Source organism: Salvelinus fontinalis, chromosome 16 (genome assembly GCF_029448725.1).
Source record: "Salvelinus fontinalis isolate EN_2023a chromosome 16, ASM2944872v1, whole genome shotgun sequence".
NCBI classification, from domain to species: Eukaryota; Metazoa; Chordata; class Actinopteri; order Salmoniformes; family Salmonidae; genus Salvelinus; species Salvelinus fontinalis.
The window spans coordinates 19730791-19752810 of NC_074680.1; the positions used below are offsets into that span (position 1 = coordinate 19730791).

Consider the following 22020-nt stretch of genomic DNA (forward strand, 5'->3'; position numbering starts at 1 on the left):
AGATTACCCTAATTATGTATTGTAAAATAAGCTATTGAATGGTATAAAGGTGTCATTGAAAGCCTACTTTAAGTCATCTTTCAGAATAAATTGACTGTGTATCCAAGTGTTGTTTTATGCACCACATTATACATGCAACAGCATGTAAAGTAACTTTCTAACCACATTCCGCAGGTAATCACCATTTGAACTAATTCCACTCCAATTATTGTCACCCATATGGCCCATATCACATATATCACATGATGTGAAACTTGATAATGCCATATGTTATAAACGTGGTAGCAGGGTCGTTATGCACCCCAAAAATCTGAAGGGGCATAAAGTACGTGAGCAGGGCTGGGGGTTGGTCCAGAGGGGGGCTAGGCCCCCCGTCCATAAATTGGAGAATTTAGCATTTTTCAAACACCTGAAACAGCTTTTTCCTGCAATCTAGAGCCATAATCATTATGCTTAATTCTATGTAAAAAAAAAAGTATGTTTTTTTCTTCATATCTAAGTATACCTCTTGAGTTGTCTGTATCCTCCTGACAGATGGTTATTTTTTCATGAAACTAAGTATGCTTCTCTGCATCTCTGCTAAAATCTGGGTAAAATATTGAAAGGCATGGGAGTCTTATTCAGCACATTTAGTTATTGCTAGCTTTTCTTAAGTCTACCAACCTTGCCAGCAGGCATGCCAACTAAGATAGTTACACGAGCTAGGTACTCTAACTTGATTGATAGCCTGAAATGTCTTGTTGGTAGCTAGTTATGAGGTTGGAAGATTGGGAACCTATTTAAAAATGTATTTTTTTTAAATATTTTTTTTACAGGACAAATCTGAGGGGGCACGTGCCCCCTATGAGCATGACACCTCTGTGTGGTACCCATGTCCAAAACCAACCCAAAGTGTTTAGTGACTTATATCTCTATAATCTATCTCTATCAATCTATATCTCTATCATCTCTATAAGTATATTATTGTGTGGCCATGTCTGAATGAAAGAATAGGTGAAATAAAATAAAACTAAACACATTTTCCCAGTGGTCAACATACCTTTGTTGATACGAGGTGATCCCCTGGACGTTCTGCGGGTTCCCGTTAGTTGAACCCGGGACTCTCCCCATGGCGTGACCTGATGGCATTCCCCCGGCTCCTCCACCTGCCGCCGCCACCTGAACGCTGAAATCCGGGAAGATTCTGATCATCCCCGCTCTGGTAGATTGAACACGCACTGAGTCTATGGAGATATTTCAACGAATAGCAGCAGCCGTCCCTCCAGCCGAACAAGTCACACCACAATCCCATTAGTGATGGTTACCAGCTCATCGGCCATTATACGTCTTGATTTCTCTGTACAGCTTTCAGGTTAGCAATGACATTGATGCCAGTGATGTGCAGGGCAGGAAACGCGTCCTCTACGCACGGGTTTGTAGTTGGAGACAGTGGAGATCAGTGAATATTGTTCTTTATCTAGAATGATAACATTTCGATTCGGTTGTGCCAAATAGGCTATTGCAACATTACGCGTAATTCTTGCGTAAAAGATTGTAAAGTCGAGCCTTATGTTACTGAACTATTCAGAAATAAGATATATTAATTTACTTTAGCATGTTCTCTATGTAAAAATTGAACATTAATTAGGATTATTGATGACTGGTGATCTAGAAGTTGAAATATAAGAAGTGACAGGCGGTCAGGAACTTTTACCTAAAAAGTTCAACAGGATAACACATTTCAGGCGCTTCTTTGGAACCGGTTTCTTGTCATAAAAAGCTCAACAATAACATTATTTTGAATTTACGGAAATGTTATCTCTTTAAGATAATCAAATAGCATAAGGTTTGCTTAGACGATTAGAAAAATAAAAGCCTTAAAGCCACAATCTCCGACTGGTTTGCATCCTCCGTGCGCTCAGCATCATTTCCCAAAATTCCAATCCACGTGTTATTACGAACAAAACAATGCAAGATCAAGTTTTGAAATAGATAACTATTTGCACTTACATTATAGGCAATACAGAAGTTGGCAGTAGGTCGCTGACCAAATCGTTAAACCTAGATTAGAGGATTGCAAAAAGTTACAGTATTTTATGCACTCCACTACTGTTGGCACAGCGTCACTTCCAAAACAGGACCGATGCTATTTGTAAGGATGCCGAGATGTGATGATAGGCTAGTGTGAAAAATTCGCCCGGAAAAACTTCAAAATAACGCCGAAGCGTTCAGTTTGTCTCCAACAATTGAAGTGTGATGTTTTTTATCCTTCTTTGAAGGACTGAAACCCTCTCCTCTTGACAGGTGCTCTATATGCTGTTGTTTGTGTGAGGTGTCTCCGGAACAGGTTCTCTCAACTTGCTATGCCCTAATGTGCAGCAGAACATGTGTAAATGAGCTTGTTGCTGTCTTTGTGAATGTTCCCATAGACTGTGTTGTTGTTTGATCTGGTAGCAATGCCATTCCTAGCGCGTGTGAGCGGATGAACTTGGCCTCAGCAGCTGCTGATTAACTGCCTCCCGCAAGCGATCCACGGAGCGCGCGCAGCACCTTTCCAGCCAATCAAAGACCATGACAAGAACGCGCAAAGGATACTGCAGGAGCAGTAACCCATTGCAGCCCGGGAGACAGCTAAAATCGATTCCATTGAAACTGATATACCCTTTCATTACGCGGGTAAAGTACAAATTAACATAGGTCTGCTATCAAACCCTCTTACACCAAGACACTGGAAACAGTTATGTGTTTGATATACAGTGCAGCCAACACAAACTGGATCCAATTACTCACAGAACAAGTAGAATAGAATATAACTTAATTTTATAATATACAATTTGCCTATGAAAACATATTTACTTTATATTTATTTGTAAGATTCAGTTTATGTTTGCTTGAAGTGAAGGGTTCAAGAGGAAACCAACTCAAGGTTTCATAACACATTATACATTTGATCTAGATAACAATGTTCTCCCCTCAGAAGGGCAGAAACCTAAGCATACTTAATGAACATGTTATACCATGTTAATGAAGGTTTTGCAAAAACAATTCTAATCTTTAAAGTAGGAGCATTCAGTCCTTTTATACTCAAACATGTTTGATCTTGCCTCTAAAACTACACCTTTAGATTATGAAAATGGCAAACTCGTATGAAATGTTCCTCTAAACATAGACCAATCCAGATGATTAAACACCAATAAAAAACAACCAAAGCTCTTCACCTGAGACTTAAAATTGGATCGGTTCTCTAACCATGTCTAATAAAACTGCTGCAAGAATGAAGTCCAGAAAACTGCTAGCCACCTTTTGCTGTATTTTCCCTGTAATGAAATCAAATGAATTGCACTGGAGGCTTTAAACCGACATTGCAGGCCCCTGATAGAATTAGATGAACCATCTCTGCTCCTGTTTACCTGCTCAGTTATTTGGATGGCTCTGTATTGCATTTATGTGTCTACAGTTCTTTGCTAAAGTACATGAGACAGATCGGGGGCAGGTGCAACTGCTTCTCTCTCTCTCTCTGAAAATAATCACAATCAATGGTATGTTGAAGTACTTGAAGTAACAAGGTGCCTTACAGTGAATAAAACAGTGTAGCTAATGAGGGTGAGCTATTGAACTGTGCTTAAAAAGCTGGGGGCGCTGTTGTCACTATTTATGGTAATCGTGTAATTTTTGAAACGGCTTCCTACAAAATTCTTGATCGTACAATATGCATATTATTATTATTATTGGATAGAAAACAGTCTATAGTTTCTATAGGAGTTGAAATTTTGTCTCTAAGTGGAACAGAACCCATTCTACAGCAATTTCCCTGACATGGAGTCAGATTTCAGAAATTTTGGCCACTGTTCTGGAGTCAGTTTTAAAGCCAATGTTATTCCTATGAGTATACGGACACTGCTTACGTCTTCCCCTGGATGCCTTTACGTGATGACGATTTGAATGGGGTCGATTGCGCAATCACAGGCACTATAAATTAAAAAACCCTGTAGCTAGTCACTCTTTTGCAGCTGCGTCATGCGCGTGGAGGACACCGACCCGCACCTGTTCCAAGCATTAGTGTTGGGAGTAATCTTTCTCCGGTCATGTTAAGACTCGTTATAGGAGTTAAAAACATCATAAGGTAGTTAATTTAAAGCGTTTTATTTATTTCTGAGACGCTGTGAATCTCTGGGCACGCTTCCAGTTCATCCCGAACGCAGTTGGCATTTCCACATGGCAAGAGGACAGCTTTCCACCAAAAGACGATTAGACCCAAGAAAGGATCCTTTGCCCAAGATACTGATGGAAGAACAGCTCAAAGTAGGAAATTTTTATTATGATAAATCGTGTTTCTGTCGAAAAATGTTAGTGGCTTAGGACGCCATGTTTTTTGACGTAGCTTCGCTTGGCGCAAACTGTATTGAAAAGTAAGGATAATTTAAAAAATGTAATTCCGCGATTGTATTAAGAATTAAATTGTCTATCAATCGCTGTCCACCCTATATTTTTTAGTCACGTTTATGAGTATTTATGTATACGAGTAGATCACTGTCTAATATGGCGCACGGACATTTTCTCACCAGCTGGGCTACATTTCTCATTGTCTAACCATGATTTTGGTGGCTAAATATGCACATTTTCGAACAAACTGTATATGTATGTTGTAATGTGATGTTACAGGGGTGTCATCTGAAGAATTCTGAGAAGGTTAGTGAAAAAAATAATATATTTTGGCGATGTTTACGTTATCGCTCTCTTTGGCTAGAATCAATGCTGGGGTAATGTTTGCACATGTGCTATGCTAATATAACGATTTATTGTGTTTTCGCTGTAAGACACTTAGAAAATCTGAAATATTGTCTGTATTCACAGGATCTGTGTCTTTCGATTAGTGTATGCTGTGTATTTTTACGAAATGTTTGATGATTAGTAGTTAGGTAAACACGTTGCTCATTGTAATTATTCTAGTCCATTTGTGACGGTGGGTGCAATTGTAAACTATGCCAGCTACCTGAAATATGCACATTTTTCTAACAAAACCTATCCCATACCATAAATATGTTATCAGACTGTCATCTGATGAGTTTTTTTCTTGGTTAGGGGCTATAAATATCTTAGTTTAGCCGAATTGGTGATAGCTACTGGTGTTGGTGGACAAATAAAAGATGGTGGATTATGCTAATGTGTTTTTAGGTAATAGATTTACATCTTTACATATTGTGTCTTCCCTGTAAAACATTTTAAAAATCGGACATGTTGGCTGGATTCACAAGATCTGTGTCTTTCATTAGCTGTATTGGACTTTAATGTGTGAAAGTAAAATATTTTAAAAAATATATTTTTTTTGAATTTCGCGCTCTGCCTTTTCAGTGGAATGTGGGGGGGGTGTGCCGCTAGCGGCACCCTCATCCTAGACAGGTTAATTGAATAGTATTCATTTAGGGTAATCCTGCAATTGATTTCAGAAAGTATAATCATTCCTCTAAGGAATGGGGAATGGGGGGGGACATCTGACCATGGCATTCTACAGTAGTTCTGAGTCATTACATTATCGGAACTTGACAGTGTTTTAGAATGTCTCCTCCAGAATGAGAGTGAACTGTCTATCTGATAACACTGTTGAAGAATGTCTCCTCCAGAATGAGAGAGTGAATTGTCTATCTGATAACACTGTTGAAGAATGTCTCCTCCAGAATGAGAGAGTGAACTGTCTATCTGATAACACTGTTGAAGAATGTCTCCTCCAGAATGAGAGAGTGAATTGTCTATCTGATAACACTGTTGAAGAATGTCTCCTCCAGAATGAGAGAGTGAACTGTCTATCTGATAACACTGTTGAAGAATGTCTCCTCCAGAATGAGAGAGTGAATTGTCTATCTGATAACACTGTTGAAGAATGTCTCCTCCAGAATGAGAGAGTGAACTGTCTATCTGATAACACTGTTGAAGAATGTCTCCTCCAGAATGAGAGAGTGAACTGTCTATCTGATAACACTGTTGAAGAATGTCTCCTCCAGAATGAGAGAGTGAACTGTCTATCTGATAACACTGTTGAAGAATGTCTCCTCCAGAATGAGAGAGTGAACTGTCTATCTGATAACACTGTTTTAGAATGTCTCCTCCAGGACAAGAGAGTGAACTGTCTATCTGATAACACTGTTGAAGAATGTCTCCGCCAGAATGAGATAGTGAACTGTCTATCTGATAATAACACTGTTTTAGAATGTCTCCTCCAGAACAAGAGAGTGAACTGTCTATCTGATAACACTGTTGAAGAATGTCTCCTCCAGAATGAGAGTGTAAACTGTCTATCTGATAACACTGTTGAAGAATGTCTCCTCTAGAACAAGAGAGTGAACTGTCTATCTGATAACACTGTGTTAGAATGTCTCCTCCAGAACAAGAGAGTGAACTGTCTATCTGATAACACTGTTGAAGAATGTCTCCTCCAGAACAAGAGAGTAAACTGTCTATCTTATAACACTGTTGAAGAATGTCTCCTCCAGAACAAGAGAGTGAACTGTCTATCTGATAAACTGTTTTTGAATGTCTCTTCCAGAACGAGAGAGTGAACTGTCTCTCTGATAACACTGTTTTAGAATGTCTCCTCCAGAACAAGAGAGTGAACTGTCTATCTGATAACACTGTTTTTGAATGTCTCTTCCAGAACGAGAGAGTGAACTGTCTATCTGATAACACTGTTGAAGAATGTTTCCTCCAGAACGAGAGAGTGAACTGTCTATCTGATAACACTGTTGAAGAATGTCTCCTCCAGAACGAGAGAGTGAACTGTCTATCTGATAACACTGTTTTAGAATGTCTGCTCCAGAATGAGTGTGTTATCATATGAAAGGCTTGAGAGTGAGTGTGTTATCATATGGAAGGCTTGAGAAAGAGTGTTTTATCATATGGAAGGCTTGAGAGTGAGTGTGTTATCATATGGAAGGCTTGAGAATGAGTGTGTTATCATATGGAAGGCTTGAGAATGAGTGTGTTATCATATGGAAGGCTTGAGAATGAGTGTGTTATCCTATGGAAGGCTTGAGAATGAGTGTGTTATCATATGGAAGGCTTGAGAATGAGTGTGTTATCATATGGAAGGCTTGAGAATGAGTGTGTTATCCTATGAAAGGATTGAGAATGAGTGTGTTATCATATGGAAGGCTTGAGAATGAGTGTGTTATCATATGGAAGGCTTGAGAATGAGTGTGTTATCCTATGGAAGGCTTGAGAATGAATGTGTTATCATATGGAAGGCTTGAGAATGAGTGTGTTATCATATGGAAGGCTTGAGAATGAGTGTGTTATCATATGGAAGGTTTGAGAATGAGTGTGTTATCATATGGAAGGCTTGAGAATGAATGTTTTATCATATGGAAGGCTTGAGAATGAGTGTGTTATCATATGGAAGGCTTGAGAATGAATGTTTTATCATATGGAAGGCTTGAGAATGAGTGTGTTATCCTATGGAAGGCTTGAGAATGAGTGTGTTATCCTATGGAAGGCTTGAGAATGAGTGTGTTATCCTATGGAAGGCTTGAGAATGAATGTTTTATCATATGGAAGGCTTGAGAATGAGTGTGTTATCATATGGAAGGCTTGAGAATGAGTGTGTTATCCTATGGAAGGCTTGAGAATGAGTGTGTTATCATATGGAAGGCTAACAGTGTGATTCCAGAGATCATCATTCAGCCTTGCATCAGAAATTGATAATTGAAGACGCTTCTTCATCTTTCTTTTGTGAGTACCAAGGATCAGAGTATTATAAGTTTCAAGTTGTATTGTCACATGCACAGAATACAGCAGGTGTAAAACAGTGCAGTGAATGCTTAACTTGCAAGCTCATTCCCAACAATTCACAATAGAGGTAGTAATATAAATTAAGAAATAAAACACGTGAAATGTGAGAGAAAAGCAAAAGAAAAGAAGGAAAAAAACATGACAATGCAGTTATATACATGTCTTTTATGCAGTGATTCATACATTTCTCTATTTTGTCTGTGATGTGACTTATTTTGTAAAGTCTTAGAGAGGATAAAGCTCTGTTTGGGTTTTGGTCCGAGACGTGTTAAAGGGAAATCCAACTTAAAAATGGATTCAAAGTACAATAGTAGCATATATGGTGTTAATAGCACAAATAGTCAACTTCTCACAGGTTTTCACTATGCACTAAACCACCGTTTTTTCAAACTCACGTAGGGTCAGTTTCCCCAGACACAGATTAAGCATAGTCCAGGACTAAAAAGTGTTCTCAAAGAAGATCCTCCATCTACGTAACATTGCAAAAATCAGAAACTTTCTGTCAAAAAATGATGCAGAAAAATGTATCCATGCTTTTGCTACTTCTAGGTTAGACTACTGCAATGCTCTACTTTCTGGCTACCCGGATAAAGCACTAAATAAACTTCAGTTAGTGCTAAATACGGCTGCTAGAATCCTGACTAGAACCACATTTTTAAAAAATCATATTACTCCAGTGCTAGCCTCCCTACACTGGCTTCCTGTTAAGGCAAGGGCTGATTTCAAGGTTTTACTACTAACCTACAAATCATTACATGGGCTTGCTCCTACCTATCTTTCCGCTTTGGTCCTGCCGTACATACCTACACGTATGCTACGGTCACAAGACGCAGGCCTCCTAATTGTCCCTAGAATTTCTAAGCAAACAGCTGGAGGCAGGGCTTTCTCCTATAGATCTCCATTTTTTATGGAATGGTCTGCCTACCCATGTGAGAGACGCAGACTCGGTCTCAACCTTTAAGTCTTTACTGAAGACTCATCTCTTCAGTGGGTCATATGATTGAGTGTAGTCTGGCCCAGGAGTGTGAAGGTGAACAGAAAGGCTCTGGAGCAACGAACCGCCCTTGCTGTCTCTGCCTGGCCGTTTCCCCTCTCTCCACTGGGATTCTCTGCCTCTAACCCTATTACAGGGGCTGAGTCACTGGCTTACTGGTGCTCTTCCATGCCGTCCCTAGGAGGGGTGCGTCACTTGAGTGGGTTGAGTCACTGACGTAGTCTTCCTGTCTGGGTTGGCGCCCCCCCCTGGGTTGTGCCGTGGCGGTGATCTTTGTGGGCTATACTCGGCCTTGTCTCAGGATGGTAAGTTGGTGGTTGAAGATATCCCTCTAGTGGTGTGGGTGCTGTGCTTTGGCAAAGTGGGTGGGGTTATATCCTGCCTGCCTGCCTGTTTGGCCCTGAAAAGCCAACTGACATTTACTCCTGAGGTGCTGACTTGTTGCACCCTCGACAACTACTGTGATTATTATTATTTGACCATGCTGGTCATTTATGAACATTTGAACATCTTGGCCATGTTCTGTTATAATCTCCACCCAGCACAGCCAGAAGAAGACTGGCCACCCCTCATAGCCTGGTTCCTCTCTAGGTTTCTTCCTAGGTTTTGGCCTTTCTAGGGAGTTTTTCCTAGCCACCGTGCTTCTACACCTGCATTGCTTGCTGTTTGGGGTTTTAGGCTGGGTTTCTGTACAGCACTTTGAGATATCAGCTGAAGTAAGAAGGGCTATATAAATACATTTGATTTGATTTGATTTGAAAGTGCTTTTTGGTCCAGTACTAGTGTTGATTTCTGTCTAAGAAACTGTATGTTTACTGTACATGTCAGTAAGGGGAATTCTTCCATGAAAATGTAGGATGTATGGTGACCGAGTTCCTATGATCGTACTCTACCATTAATTGTCCAATCTGATGGACAGGTCAGAGCCGGGGAGGCATAGAGCAAGGAAAACACTCACTTTTTACTCAACCATTCTAATGTAATATGAAATGTTGCTTCCCTGTCTTTTAAAGATGATTTGGGGCTCAGGAGAAATGATGAATTAACTGTTGTGAGGAATTACAGATGGGACATTCAGGTAAAGACTTTCAATATGTCCAAGTGAAGATGACATCGTTGCTTTAAATGTTCCTCGATTTAAAGCTCCCGCACCGCCATTTCAGATGCGATTCCATATCAAATTGTTTCTTAACACGATTTGATGACTGAAATCCAATCACCTAAACCTCCCCACTGATGGGGCCAGCACCTCCGTCATCGCCCGGGCCCTTTCAGTGACAGTCACACATATGCAGTCTGCCACTGCCTACCACAATGATCAACTGACACATCGTTGTCTTTGTTTTGACTACTTTCTTTTCACGGCTCTTTTCTAATTGTACAACTTTTTGTTAAGTACCTGTATATGACTTTGACATGGCATATTGTGTTCTTTTGTGTGGTTGCCAATGTCATCGATCACATTGAATGTCATAGTGAACAACGTGGTGGGGGGGGGGGTCTCTAATAGCCTCGCTATACATACGCCTATAATGTAGCACATACAGTACAGTAAACTTAAATTAATCAGTTTTAATTTCTTACCACAATTTTCTTTTCCTAGTCCCGATTAAAGTACATTTGTGACGTTCCTGACCTTATTTCCTTTTTTTTGTCTTTGTTTAGTATGGTCAGGGCGTGAGTTGGGGTGGGCATTCTATGTTATGTGTTTCTATGTTGGGTTCAATGTATTAGCGTGATATGGTTCTCAATTAGGGGCAGGTGTTTTACGTTTCCTCTGATTGAGAACCATATTAAGGTAGGCTGTTCTCACTGTTTGTTTGTGGGTGATTGTTCCTGTGTCAGTGTTTGTACCACATGGGACCGGTTCGTTTCGTTCGTTCGTGCGTTCCGTCCTGTTCGTGCGTTCATGTGTTTTGTTCTCAAGTTCAGGTCTGTTCACGTCGTTTGTTATTTTGTAATTTGTTCAAGTGTTTTTCGTCTTCGTTTAAATAAATGTGATTATGTCTTTAAACTACGTGTCACGCCCTGGCCTTAGTATTCTTTGTTTTCTTTATTATTTTAGTTAGGTCAGGGTGTGACATGGGGAATGTTTATGTTTTGTTGGTGTTGGGTGTTTATATGGTAAAGGGGTTATGGGGTGTAGTATATGGTTTTGTGTTGAGTGTAGATGTCTAGCGTTGTCTATGTTGGTTAGTTATCTAGGAGAGTCTATGGTTACCTGAATGAGTTCCCAATTAGAGACAGCTGATTTCGGTTGTCTCTGATTGGGAGCCTTATTTAGGGTAGCCATAGGCTCTCATTGGTTGTGGGTAATTGTCTATGTAAAACGTTTGTAGCCTGTATGTATGTGCACAACGTTTGTAGCTTCACGGTCGTTTTGTTGTTTTGTTAGTTTGTATAGAGTTTTGTGTCGTGTTCATCTTCGTGGTGTTAATAAAGAAGATTGCTTATTTTCCAACTGCTGCATTTTGGTCCGTCAATCCGCCACACGATCGTGACAGAATTACCCACCATAGGACCAAGCGGCATGGAAAGCGGCAACAGGACCTACCTACACAGGATTCATGGACATGGGAGGAGATACTGGATGGTAAGGGGCCGTGGGTTCAACCGGGAGAATATCGCCTTCCTCGTGAAGAGCTGGAGGCAGCTAAAGCCGAGAGGAGGCGATATGAGGAGGCAGCACGGAGACAAGGCTGGAAACCCGTGAGTACAACCCAAAAATTTCTTGGGGGGGGCCTTAAAGGGAGTGTGGCGAAGTCAGGTAGGAAACCTGCGCCTACTCCCTGTACTTACCGTGGAGAGCGAGAGTACGGGCAGACACCGTGTTACGCAGTAGAGCGCACGGTGTCTCCTGTACGCGTGCATAGCCCGGTTCGGTACATTTCAGCTCCACGTATCGGCCGGGCTAGACTGAGCGTTGAGCCGTATGTCATGAAGCCGGCCCAACGCATCTGGTCACCAGTGCGTCTCCTCGGGCCGGCGTACATGGCACCAGCCTTACGCATGGTGTCCCCGGTTCGCCTACATAGGCCGGTGCGGGTTATTCCACCTCCCCGCACTGGTCAGGCGACGGGGAGCATAGAACCAGGTAAGGTTGGGCAGGCTCGGCGTTCAAGGGAGCCAGTACGCCTGCACGGTCCGGTATTTCCGGCGCCACCTCCCCGCCCCAACCCAGTACCACCAGTGCCTCCTCCACGCACTAGCTATATGGTGCGTGTCTCCAGCCCTTTACCACCAGTGTCTAAACCACGCACCAAGCCTCCTGTGTGTCCCCAGAGTCCTGTGCGTCCTGTTGCTGCTCCCCGCACTAGCCCTGAGATGCGTGTCCCCAGCCCGGTGCCACCAGTCCCGGCACCACGCACCAGGCCTACAGTGCGCCTCAGCCGGCAGGAGTCTGCCGTCTGCACAGCAATGACTGAACTGCCCGTCTGCCAAGCGCCATCTGAGCCATCCGTCTCCCCAGCGCCATCTGAGCCATCCGTCTCCCCAGCGCCATCTGAGCCATCCGTCTGCAATGAGCCTGCAAAGCCGCCCGTCTGCCATGAGCCTGCAAAGCCGCCCGTCTGCCATGAGCCCACTGAGCCGTCCGCCAGACAGGAGCCGCTAGAGCCGCCAGCCAGACAGGAGCCGCTAGAGCCGTCCGTCAGAGAGGATCTGCCAGAGCCGCCAACCAGACAGGATCTGCCGGAGCCGCCAACCAGACAGGATCTGCCAGAGCCGCCAACCAGACAGGAGCAGCCAGATCAGTCAGCCAGCCATAAGCAGCCAGATCCGTCAGCCAGCCATGAGCAGCCAGATCCGTCAGCTAGCTATGAACAGCCAGATCCGTCAGCTAGCCATGAGCAGCCAGATCCGTCAGCTAGCCATGAGCAGCCAGATCCGTCAGCTAGCCATGAGCAGCCAGATCCGTCAGCTAGCCATGAGCAGCCAGATCCGTCAGCTAGCCATGAGCAGCCAGATCCGTCAGCTAGCCATGAGCAGCCAGATCCGTCAGCTAGCCATGAGCAGCCAGATCCGTCAGCCAGCCATGAGCAGCCAGATCCGTCAGCCAGCCATGAGCAGCCAGATCCGTCAGCCAGCCATGAGCAGCCAGATCCGTCAGCCAGCCATGAGCAGCCAGATCCGTTAGCCAGCCATGAGCAGCCAGATCTGTCAGCCAGCCATGGGCCGTCCCTCAGTCCGGAGCTGCAGTCCCTCAGTCCGGAGCTGCAGTCCCTCAGTCCGGAGCTGCCATTCATCAGTCCGGAGCTGCCATTCATCAGTCCGGAGCTGCCCCTTACCCTGGTGCTGCCCCTTACCCTGGTGCTGCCCCTTACCCTGGTGCTGCCCCTTACCCTGGTGCTGCCCCTTACCCTGGTACTGCCCCTTACCCTGGTACTGCCCCTGATCCTGGTACTGCCCCTTACCCTGGTACTGGACCTTAGTCCGGAGCTGTCCCTTAGTCCGGAACTGCCCCTTAATACAATGGGGTTAATGTGGAGGGGGGTCGTTTGGAGGAAGCCTAGGAGGTGGTTAGGTACTGTGGTGACGTGGGGACCGCGACCAGAGCCGGAGCCGCCACCGTGGAGGGAAGCCCACCCAGACCCTCCCCTAGACTGTGTATGGTGCGCCCGGAGTTCGCGCCTCAAGGGGGGGGTTATGTCACGCCCTGGCCTTAGTATTCTTTGTTTTCTTTATTATTTTAGTTAGGTCAGGGTGTGACATGGGGAATGTTTATGTTTTGTTGGTGTTGGGTGTTTATATGGTAAAGGGGTTATGGGGTGTAGTATATGGTTTTGTGTTGAGTGTAGATGTCTAGCGTTGTCTATGTTGGTTAGTTATCTAGGAGAGTCTATGGTTACCTGAATGAGTTCCCAATTAGAGACAGCTGATTTCGGTTGTCTCTGATTGGGAGCCTTATTTAGGGTAGCCATAGGCTCTCATTGGTTGTGGGTAATTGTCTATGTAAAACGTTTGTAGCCTGTATGTATGTGCACAACGTTTGTAGCTTCACGGTCGTTTTGTTGTTTTGTTAGTTTGTATAGAGTTTTGTGTCGTGTTCATCTTCGTGGTGTTAATAAAGAAGATGGCTTATTTTCCAACTGCTGCATTTTGGTCCGTCAATCCGCCATACGATCGTGACACTACGCTGCATATTGGGCCGATCCTTGCTCCTCTTCAGATGAGGAGAAAGGCGAGCGTTACAACATTGGCATTTTGATGATGAGGAAATGATTCTATCCATCTCTGTAAATGTAATAGAGGACCGTGAATGCTCTCAAAAGCACAAGGCCATCAATGACGATGGAAACGTAGTAAATGCTACTAAAATACTATAATGTTATACATCTTACTGCAATGTAAACCCTTTTTGCCTTGAGTCATCCTTCGTTTGTTAGAGAAAACTTTCAGAACTGTATAACCACACCTTAAAACCTTCCCTGTGACATTTAAATAACAGGAATCTTTCATCTCTCCCTCTCTACACAGAAAAATGATTTCACTTGTCTTTCTGATGTGGCATAATCATTTGTGATCTTTTCAACAAAGAGTGGCCAGCCATCTTAATTTTCCCATCCATGCTTAAGCAAGGACACCAAATCACCATTTTGACTGGTGGTAATTGCAAAGCCACCATGGTTCGATACACATGACCTATACTCCCTTTAAAGTAATTTCCATTTCTTGCAAAAAGAGCTTGTTAATTGCAAAAAGGCAAAATAATAAATATATTTTTCTTCAACATGTCATGTTTCTTTGAGGACAGTGTAGGAATGCATTTCCATTCTAATTTAATAATCCCATCAGTCAAGTCTGAAGCTTTCATCAACAATAAGAATCAACAATCCTTTGGGAACTTAGCTAGTAGTGTGCTATAACATGCTAGATCGACATACAGCCTGTAACATGGTTGCTGATTGCTGCTGATGGCTGAGGAAGCTGTTGTTACACAACTTGATGTTTTATGTAATATTCACAGTCATTTTATAAACAGTGGATACCATTTTCTTTTTTCTGTCAGATTTGCTCTGCTGTAAGAACACACTTACCATCAACAAACATGCATCTTCCATAAGACCAAATGGACGATTACAGTTAAAGGGTCATCAAGGCTAGTCTAGTCCAGGCAATCAGGGAAAAGTTGATTGGCTGTTGAGCAGTGTGTGTGTGTGTGAGCATGCGTGTGCAAAAGTGTGTGTGACTGTGTGTACATGCATCCATATGTATGTGTGTGTGTGTGTGTGTACCTCCAGAGCTGATTTGCTGATGGGCTCAGAGGATAATTTCTCTTATCCCATCATTGTAAGAATCATCAGCACCTCCTGTGAAAAACCCATTATTCATGCTAATGGCTGTGTCTGTGTGACTGGCAACACTCAACGTAGACTCAATGTAATGACTATAGTAATGACTATACTGTTGAGTATGTGTTCCAAATGGTACCCTATTCCTATATAGTGCACTCATTAGGGAATAGGTTGCCATTTGGACGCTGACACACACTTTATGTAGCATTTTGTAGAAACATTCAATGACATCCCTTAACATATGTTTTCATATAACCTCAATCAGTCTTGTCAATCAGCTGTTTTTCCTAGTGCTGGCTCCTCGGATCCCCAATCATGACGTCTCAGACACATCTCCCATTTAATGTCGCACTTGAGCATTTTTGATTTATAGTGTTGAGAAAGGAAATGATCAACAATGAAGGATCTTTGTACATTGTTTCAGGTGATTTGCATACAGAAAATGCATGTAATCAAATGGTTTCCAATAAATGAAGTTCATTTCTCAACATGTCTGTATATGTATTGTTAACCATGCAGTTTAACGCTGATAGTATTCCACATCACAGAACACTTTTACACTAAACACAAAGCATGTACACCATCATGATACGTCAAGGTTGGAGAACATATACATATATACGGATGTCTGTTTCAACCTTGCTGTTGTTTCCCTTTCTCTACATCTTTTGAGCACCTAACTGGGGAAGCAGTGTTTTAAACAAAAGGTATTAGAAATCACAACAGCAAGGCACACATTTTTAAAGTGTAAAACCTTCCCTCTTAGTCGTACCCTGCCTTTATGTCTTAGGAATAAAAAATGAAAAATGAAATAGTAGATAGATGCTGAATTTAAGTCAACAGTCATCATCAATCTCTTACTACACAACACTGTTCAGCTGTTTCCAACCTGGGACGTGTTGCATAGATAGATCTACTTGCATTTGGCTTTCTTTATGACATAGGTCCAACTTCCATTTCCTCCATCAGTTGAGTGCCAAAACAATCCCTCTCTTTCCCTCTGGCTTTCTCTTTCTTAACACAAGTTGCCATGGAGCTGGACCTCTCCGAACGCTCTGGAACTCTCAGCAGTGCTGTTCTGTCCAGACAGGATGGAACTAATCACCAAACAGCAGCTCTCAAAGTACTCTCCCACTCCATGTGTCCTCTTCACATTTGTCCTTACCTTCTACTGATGCAGCAAACAAGGAAAACTTGTGTCCTGGGCTTATAACATCTGCAGCTGGTTCTACAGTACTGGTGAGATAGTGAGAAATGCCATACAAACTGACGGAAGAAGTATGTGTCTGTGTTTGGTGAGGGTTTGGTGAAGGTTTGTATGGTTGGTGGCAGAGCAGTGAGGTATCTCAGTTCCAGTCTGGGATGGATTGGAGGAGCAGAGGATGGTGCGGGTCACTGAGAGGTCAAAGGTCAGGGGTCAGCATTACAGTAGCCAGAAGGAAGAAGAGGAAGCTTGAGTAGCAGGCTGGAGAGAGCCATTGACCAGGGGAACAGGGGAGAGAGCCCAGGCCACAGGCCAACAGGATGGACACTGCACACAGACATGGACCATCCTCTCTCACAGCTGAGCCTTGGAGGTGGATGAGGCTACACTCCCAGACAATCTCTGTAAGACAAGAAGACAAAGATACATACAGTACAAATGTCAGTCAAGTTACCATTACACAATATCTGTTCTGTAGCTATTTTCACTTTTTTTCTAATTTAGTAGTGACCAGCTCACACAAACACTGCCAGTGATATATTACAATACTACATCGTACTGTATATACTGATATATTACAAAACTACATCGTACTGTATATTCACCAAAACATATATGAAGTGTGAATATTTGAAACATTTGTCCTCAATGTACAATGTTCAACAAACCACGCTGTGACGCAATACCTCTGTAGTACAGTCAACAACACTATTTACATTAGTCTCTAAACCACAGACCATGGTACAGACTGACTGATTCATTCAGCAGTGCTTCATGGTCTGTATTCACCATAGGACTAATGGCACCTGTTCCCCTATTATAGTGGTATGGCGTGTAGCGGGGCTGAACAGGTGGGCCAGACGAGATGGCAGTACGGGGGTCAGATACAGCTGTACATGACTACTGGGTGTAGCTAGTTGTGCGCGCTGAGGCTGGCATGGGGACAGGGCACATGACTGGCTCACCTGCAGCGCCTGGTTGTGTGACTACTGGTGCTCGGCTGGGGCTCATGTGTCCTGCCTTGAGGGCTGGCATTGGACAGTATGGAGACAGTGGGGGAGAGGGGGGACAGGGGGGACTCACAGAGGGGAGACAGCAGAGTGTTTAGCCCCAGGGGTGCCCCTGGGGGATGACATCCCCACATAACTAATAACTAAATACACAGCCTAGTACTCTTACAAACAGCTTACAGTATTTTAATGGCATGCAACTCTCCCTGCAGAAACAGTTGGTTCATACTATTGTAGCTGATACAGAAGAGTGGAGAAATACACCTCTGAGGTGAGTGGCCTTTTGTAGCACACAATTATATATTATTGAGAAAAGGTCATTTTGCCTTTGCGGTGAGTGAGTTGTAGTTGACTAAGGCTAAATTCCTACAAGTATTACAAGTATTTTAGTAAGGCTAAATTAATTCTGTATTAAAATAATTGTAGTAAGGCTAAATGCCTACAAGTATTACAAGTATTTTTGTAATGCTAAATTCATACTGTTTACAAGTATTTTAGCAAGGCTAAATGCATACTGTATTACACGTATTTTAGTAAGGCTAAATTCATACTGTATTACAAGTATTTTAGTAAGGTTAAATTCATACTGTACTACAATAATTGTAGTAAGTCTAAATGCCTACAAGTATTACACATATTTTAGTAAGGCTAAATTAGTACTGTATTACAAGTACTATAGTAAGGCTAAATTCATACTGTATAAAATAATTGTAGTAAGGCTAAATGCCTACAAGTATTACAAGTATTTTTGTAATGCTAAATTCATTCTGTTTACAAGTATTTTAGCAAGGCTAAATTCATACTGTATTACAAGTATTTTAGTAAGGCTAAATGCATACTGTATTACAAGTATTTTAGTAAGGCTAAATTCATACTGCACTACAAGTATTTTAGCAAGGCTAAATTCATACTGTATAAAAATAATTGTGGTAAGGCTAAATGCCTAAAAGTATTACAAGTATTTTAGTAAGGCTAAAATCAAACTGTATATCAAGTATTTTAGTAAGGCTAAATTTATACTGTACTACACGTATTTTAGTAAGGTTAAATGCATACTGTACTACAATAATTGTGATACGTCTAAATGCCTACAAGTATTACACATATTTTAGTAAGGCTAAATTAGTACTCTATTACAAGTACTATAGTAAGGCTAAATTCATACTGTATAAAAATAATTGTAGTAAGGCTAAATGCCTGAAAGTATTACAAGTATTTTAGTAAGGCTAAATTCATACTGTACTACAATAATTGTAGTAAGGCTAAATGCTTACTGTATAAGAATTATTTTTGTGCTGACAGCAGTGAGTACATGTGATTTTGTTCAAGGACTCTCAGCAGGGATTGGAATGAAACTGTGAAGTCATTGATGTATTCTTAAGGATGACTGAGGCACTTGAATCATAACATTGTTTGACTACTCAACCCAAGGCACTCATTCCTCCAGCAGTTTCTGATGAAGGCATGAAAGAGAGTAAGGAAAGGGTATAATGCAACGGCTAACCCCAGACGATACATATCCCTTATAAGATAATACATAGTTTTCAAACCAATTTGCTGGTAAAGGAAAACTTTGTGGATAGTAGAGTTCCTGTAATTTGTATCAGAACATGGTTTAACTACTAGACTGAGGCACTTGAATCATAACATTGTAAAACTACTAGACTGAAGCACTTGAATCTTAACATTGTCTAACTACTAGACTGAGGCACTTAGTCATGAATGCCAGAAATACACTGTTACAGTTGAAGTCGGAAGTTTACATACACCTTAGCCAAATACATTTAATCTCTGTTTTTCACAATTCCTGACATTTAATGCTAGTAAAAATTCCCTGTCTTAGGTCAGTTAGGATCACCACTTTATTTTAAGAATGTGAAATGTCAGAATAATAGTAGAGAAAATGATTTATTTCAGCTTTATTTCTTTCATCACATTCCCAGTGTGTCAGAAGTTTACATACACTCAATTAGTATTTGGTAGCGTTGCCTTTAAATTGTTTAACTTGGGTCAAACGTTTCGGGTAGCCTTCTACAAGCTTCCCACAATAAGTTGGGTGAATTTTGGCCCATTCCTCCTGACAGAGCTGGTGTAACTGAGTCAGGTTGGTAGGCCTCTTTGCTCGCACACGCTTTTTCAATTCTGCCCACAAATGTTCTATAGGATTGAGGTCAGGGCTTTGTGATGGCCACTCCAATACCTTGACTTTGCTGTCCTTAAGCCATTTTGCAACAACTTTTGAAGTATGCTTGGGGTCATTGTCCATTTGGAAGACCCATTTGCAACCAAGCCTTAACTTCCTGACTAATGTCTTGAGCTGTTGCTTCAATATATCCACATAATTTTCCTGCCTCATGATGCCATCTATTTTGTGAAGTGCATTAGTCCCTCCGGCAACAAAGCACACCCCACAACATGATGCTGCCATCCCCGTGCTTCACGGTTGGGATGGTGTTCTTCGGCTTGCAAGCCTCCCCCTTTTTCCTCCAGAGGACAATTCTCTAAAAAGTACAATCTTTTTTATGGCGGTTATGGAGCAGTGGCTTCTTCCTTGCTGAGCGGCCTTTCAGGTTATGTCGATATAGGACTCGTTTACTGTGGATATAGATAATTTTGTACCTGTTTCCTCCAGCATCTTCACAAGGTCCTTTGCTGTTGTTCTGGGATTGATTTGAACTTTTTGCATCAAAGTACGTTCATCTCTAGGAGACAGAACGCGTCTCCTTCCTGAGCGGCTGCGTGGTCCCATGGTGTTTATACTTGCGTACTATTGTTTGTACAGATGAACGTGGTACCTTCAGGTGTTTGGAAATTGCTCCCAAGGTTGAACCAGACTTGTGGAGGTCTACAATTTTTTTTCTGAGGTCTTGCCTCATTTATTTTCATTTTCCCATGATGTCAAGCAAAGAGGCACTGGGTTTGAAGGTAGGCCTTGAAATACATCCACAGGTACACCTCCAAATGACTCAAATGATGTCAATTAGCCTATCAGAAGCTTCTAAAGCCATGACATCATTTTCTGGAATTTTCCAAGCTGTTTAAAGGCACAGTCAACTTAGTGTAATGATGTTGGTCTGAAGAAGAAGGAGTAGACCAAAGCCCAGCGTGGTACGTGTTCATGATGTTTAATAAAACCTGAACACTGAAACAAAGAACAAAAGTGGAACAAAACGCAACAGTTCTGTCAGGCCCTCACACAAAACAGAAAACAACTACCCACAAAACACAGGTGGGAAAAGGCTACCTAAGTATGGTTCTCAATCAGAGAAAACGATAGACAGCTGCCTCTGATTGAGAACCACACCCAGCCAAACACATAGAAATAGACAACATAGAACAAAAACATAGAATGCCCACCCCAACTTACGCCCTGACCAACCAAAATAGAGACATAAAAAGGATCTCTAAGGTCAGGGAGTGACACTTAGTGTATGTAAACTTCTGACCCACTGGAATTGTGATACAGTGAATTATAAGTGAAAAAATCTGCCTGCAAACAATTGTTGGAAATATGACTTGTGTCATGCACAAAGTAGATGTCCTAACAGACTTGCCAAAACTATAGTTGAAAAAGTGGTGGTTGAAAAAAAAGGAGGGTTGAAAAACGAGTTTTAATGACTCCAACCTAAGTGTATGTAAACTTCCGACTTCAACTGTATGTCTCATCATAGAACATTTTCTGCAGAGAGGGGTGAAAAGAAGAGAGTACTTTTTTTAAATGAATGGCAAAACTTATTTTGAATGTGCTTACTGGCAGTATGGAATGAGGCGGAAAATGTGTTTGCAATGGAATGCTACGACGAGAGGGAGAAACCCTTTTGGCCATTTTCCCAGGTAAAGTACACAGCCCGAGAGGGTGTGTGTGTGTGTGCATGCGCCCATGCGTGTGTGTGTGTGGCGGTACTCATCATACTGTACATACCATGACCTGGGGCCTGGCAGTTCCAGTCTTTGAAGCAGATGAGTTGTCAGGGACAGGGCCACTACCCCGGGGGCCCCGGCCCCCGACCTCCCCACAACCTTGGCCTAACCTTGGAGACTGTGGAGAGGAGAGAGTATAGAGAGGGGGAGAGAGAGAGATGGGGGGAGGAGAGAGTGATAGAGAGAGGGAGAAATAGAGAGGTGGGGGAGAAAGAGAGAGTGAGAGAGAAAATAAATCAAACCACAAACCAAATTGTTGGTCGTTTTATATTTTCTGTAATCCACTCATATTTCTTTAGTTACAATGCATAGCTACAAGATATGAGGAAATAACATAGGGTTAGTGTAAATAACTTAAAACAACAAGTAGCTAATGGAAAACAATTCCCTCCACTTTAAATTGTTGCTGAGAATTGTCTTAACAGCTTTGAAAATAATCTGTTTGTAAAGATATGTCTATCAATTACATTTCCTGTCTGTAACAGAATCATTACATCTTCCACAGCTCACACTACCCCACCTTTTAGCTTCCTTTGTTGGATGTTTTTATAATTACGGCAGTTTACAAGGTAATCACTTAATTATTCACCAATTGACACAGCCAGATAACAGTGTTATAGAAGGTCAGGCATCAGGTTTCTGAAGAGAACAGCCAGAGAAGTGGCAACTTAGCATATGAAATAGAGCAACCTCTTAAAAGGACACAAACACATGGTAATTCAGTCATGAAATTAAATAATGGTTCTTCGCCGGGAATTCTTGCTTATGAATCATAATGTAATCTGACTGATTATGATTATTCTGTTCCGTAGACCTTAACATTCTAAATCGGAGGAT

The 22020-nt window shown here is 42.1% G+C and overlaps 2 protein-coding genes across 4 annotated transcripts in view; both read right to left on the reverse strand.

Moving 5' to 3' along the window:
* The window catches only part of LOC129812782 (neuronal PAS domain-containing protein 3-like), a 366359-nt gene extending 363882 nt beyond the window's left edge, over positions 1 to 2477 (reverse strand). For all 3 annotated transcript variants that reach the window (XM_055864651.1, XM_055864649.1, XM_055864645.1), the window contains exon 1: positions 1040 to 2477. In XM_055864651.1, the coding sequence (XP_055720626.1) occupies positions 1040 to 1191 (152 nt within the window). In that variant the 5' untranslated portion in view covers positions 1192 to 2477. The remainder of the gene's footprint in view (positions 1 to 1039) is intronic.
* A 12894-nt stretch (positions 2478 to 15371) lies between these two features.
* The window catches only part of LOC129812495 (A-kinase anchor protein 6-like), a 242923-nt gene continuing 236274 nt past the window's right edge, over positions 15372 to 22020 (reverse strand). The window contains exons 13-14 of the mRNA XM_055864113.1: positions 21185 to 21301; positions 15372 to 16654 (exon numbers count right to left, since the gene is read on the reverse strand). Of these exons, the coding sequence (XP_055720088.1) occupies positions 16607 to 16654; positions 21185 to 21301 (165 nt within the window). The 3' untranslated portion in view covers positions 15372 to 16606. The remainder of the gene's footprint in view (positions 16655 to 21184; positions 21302 to 22020) is intronic.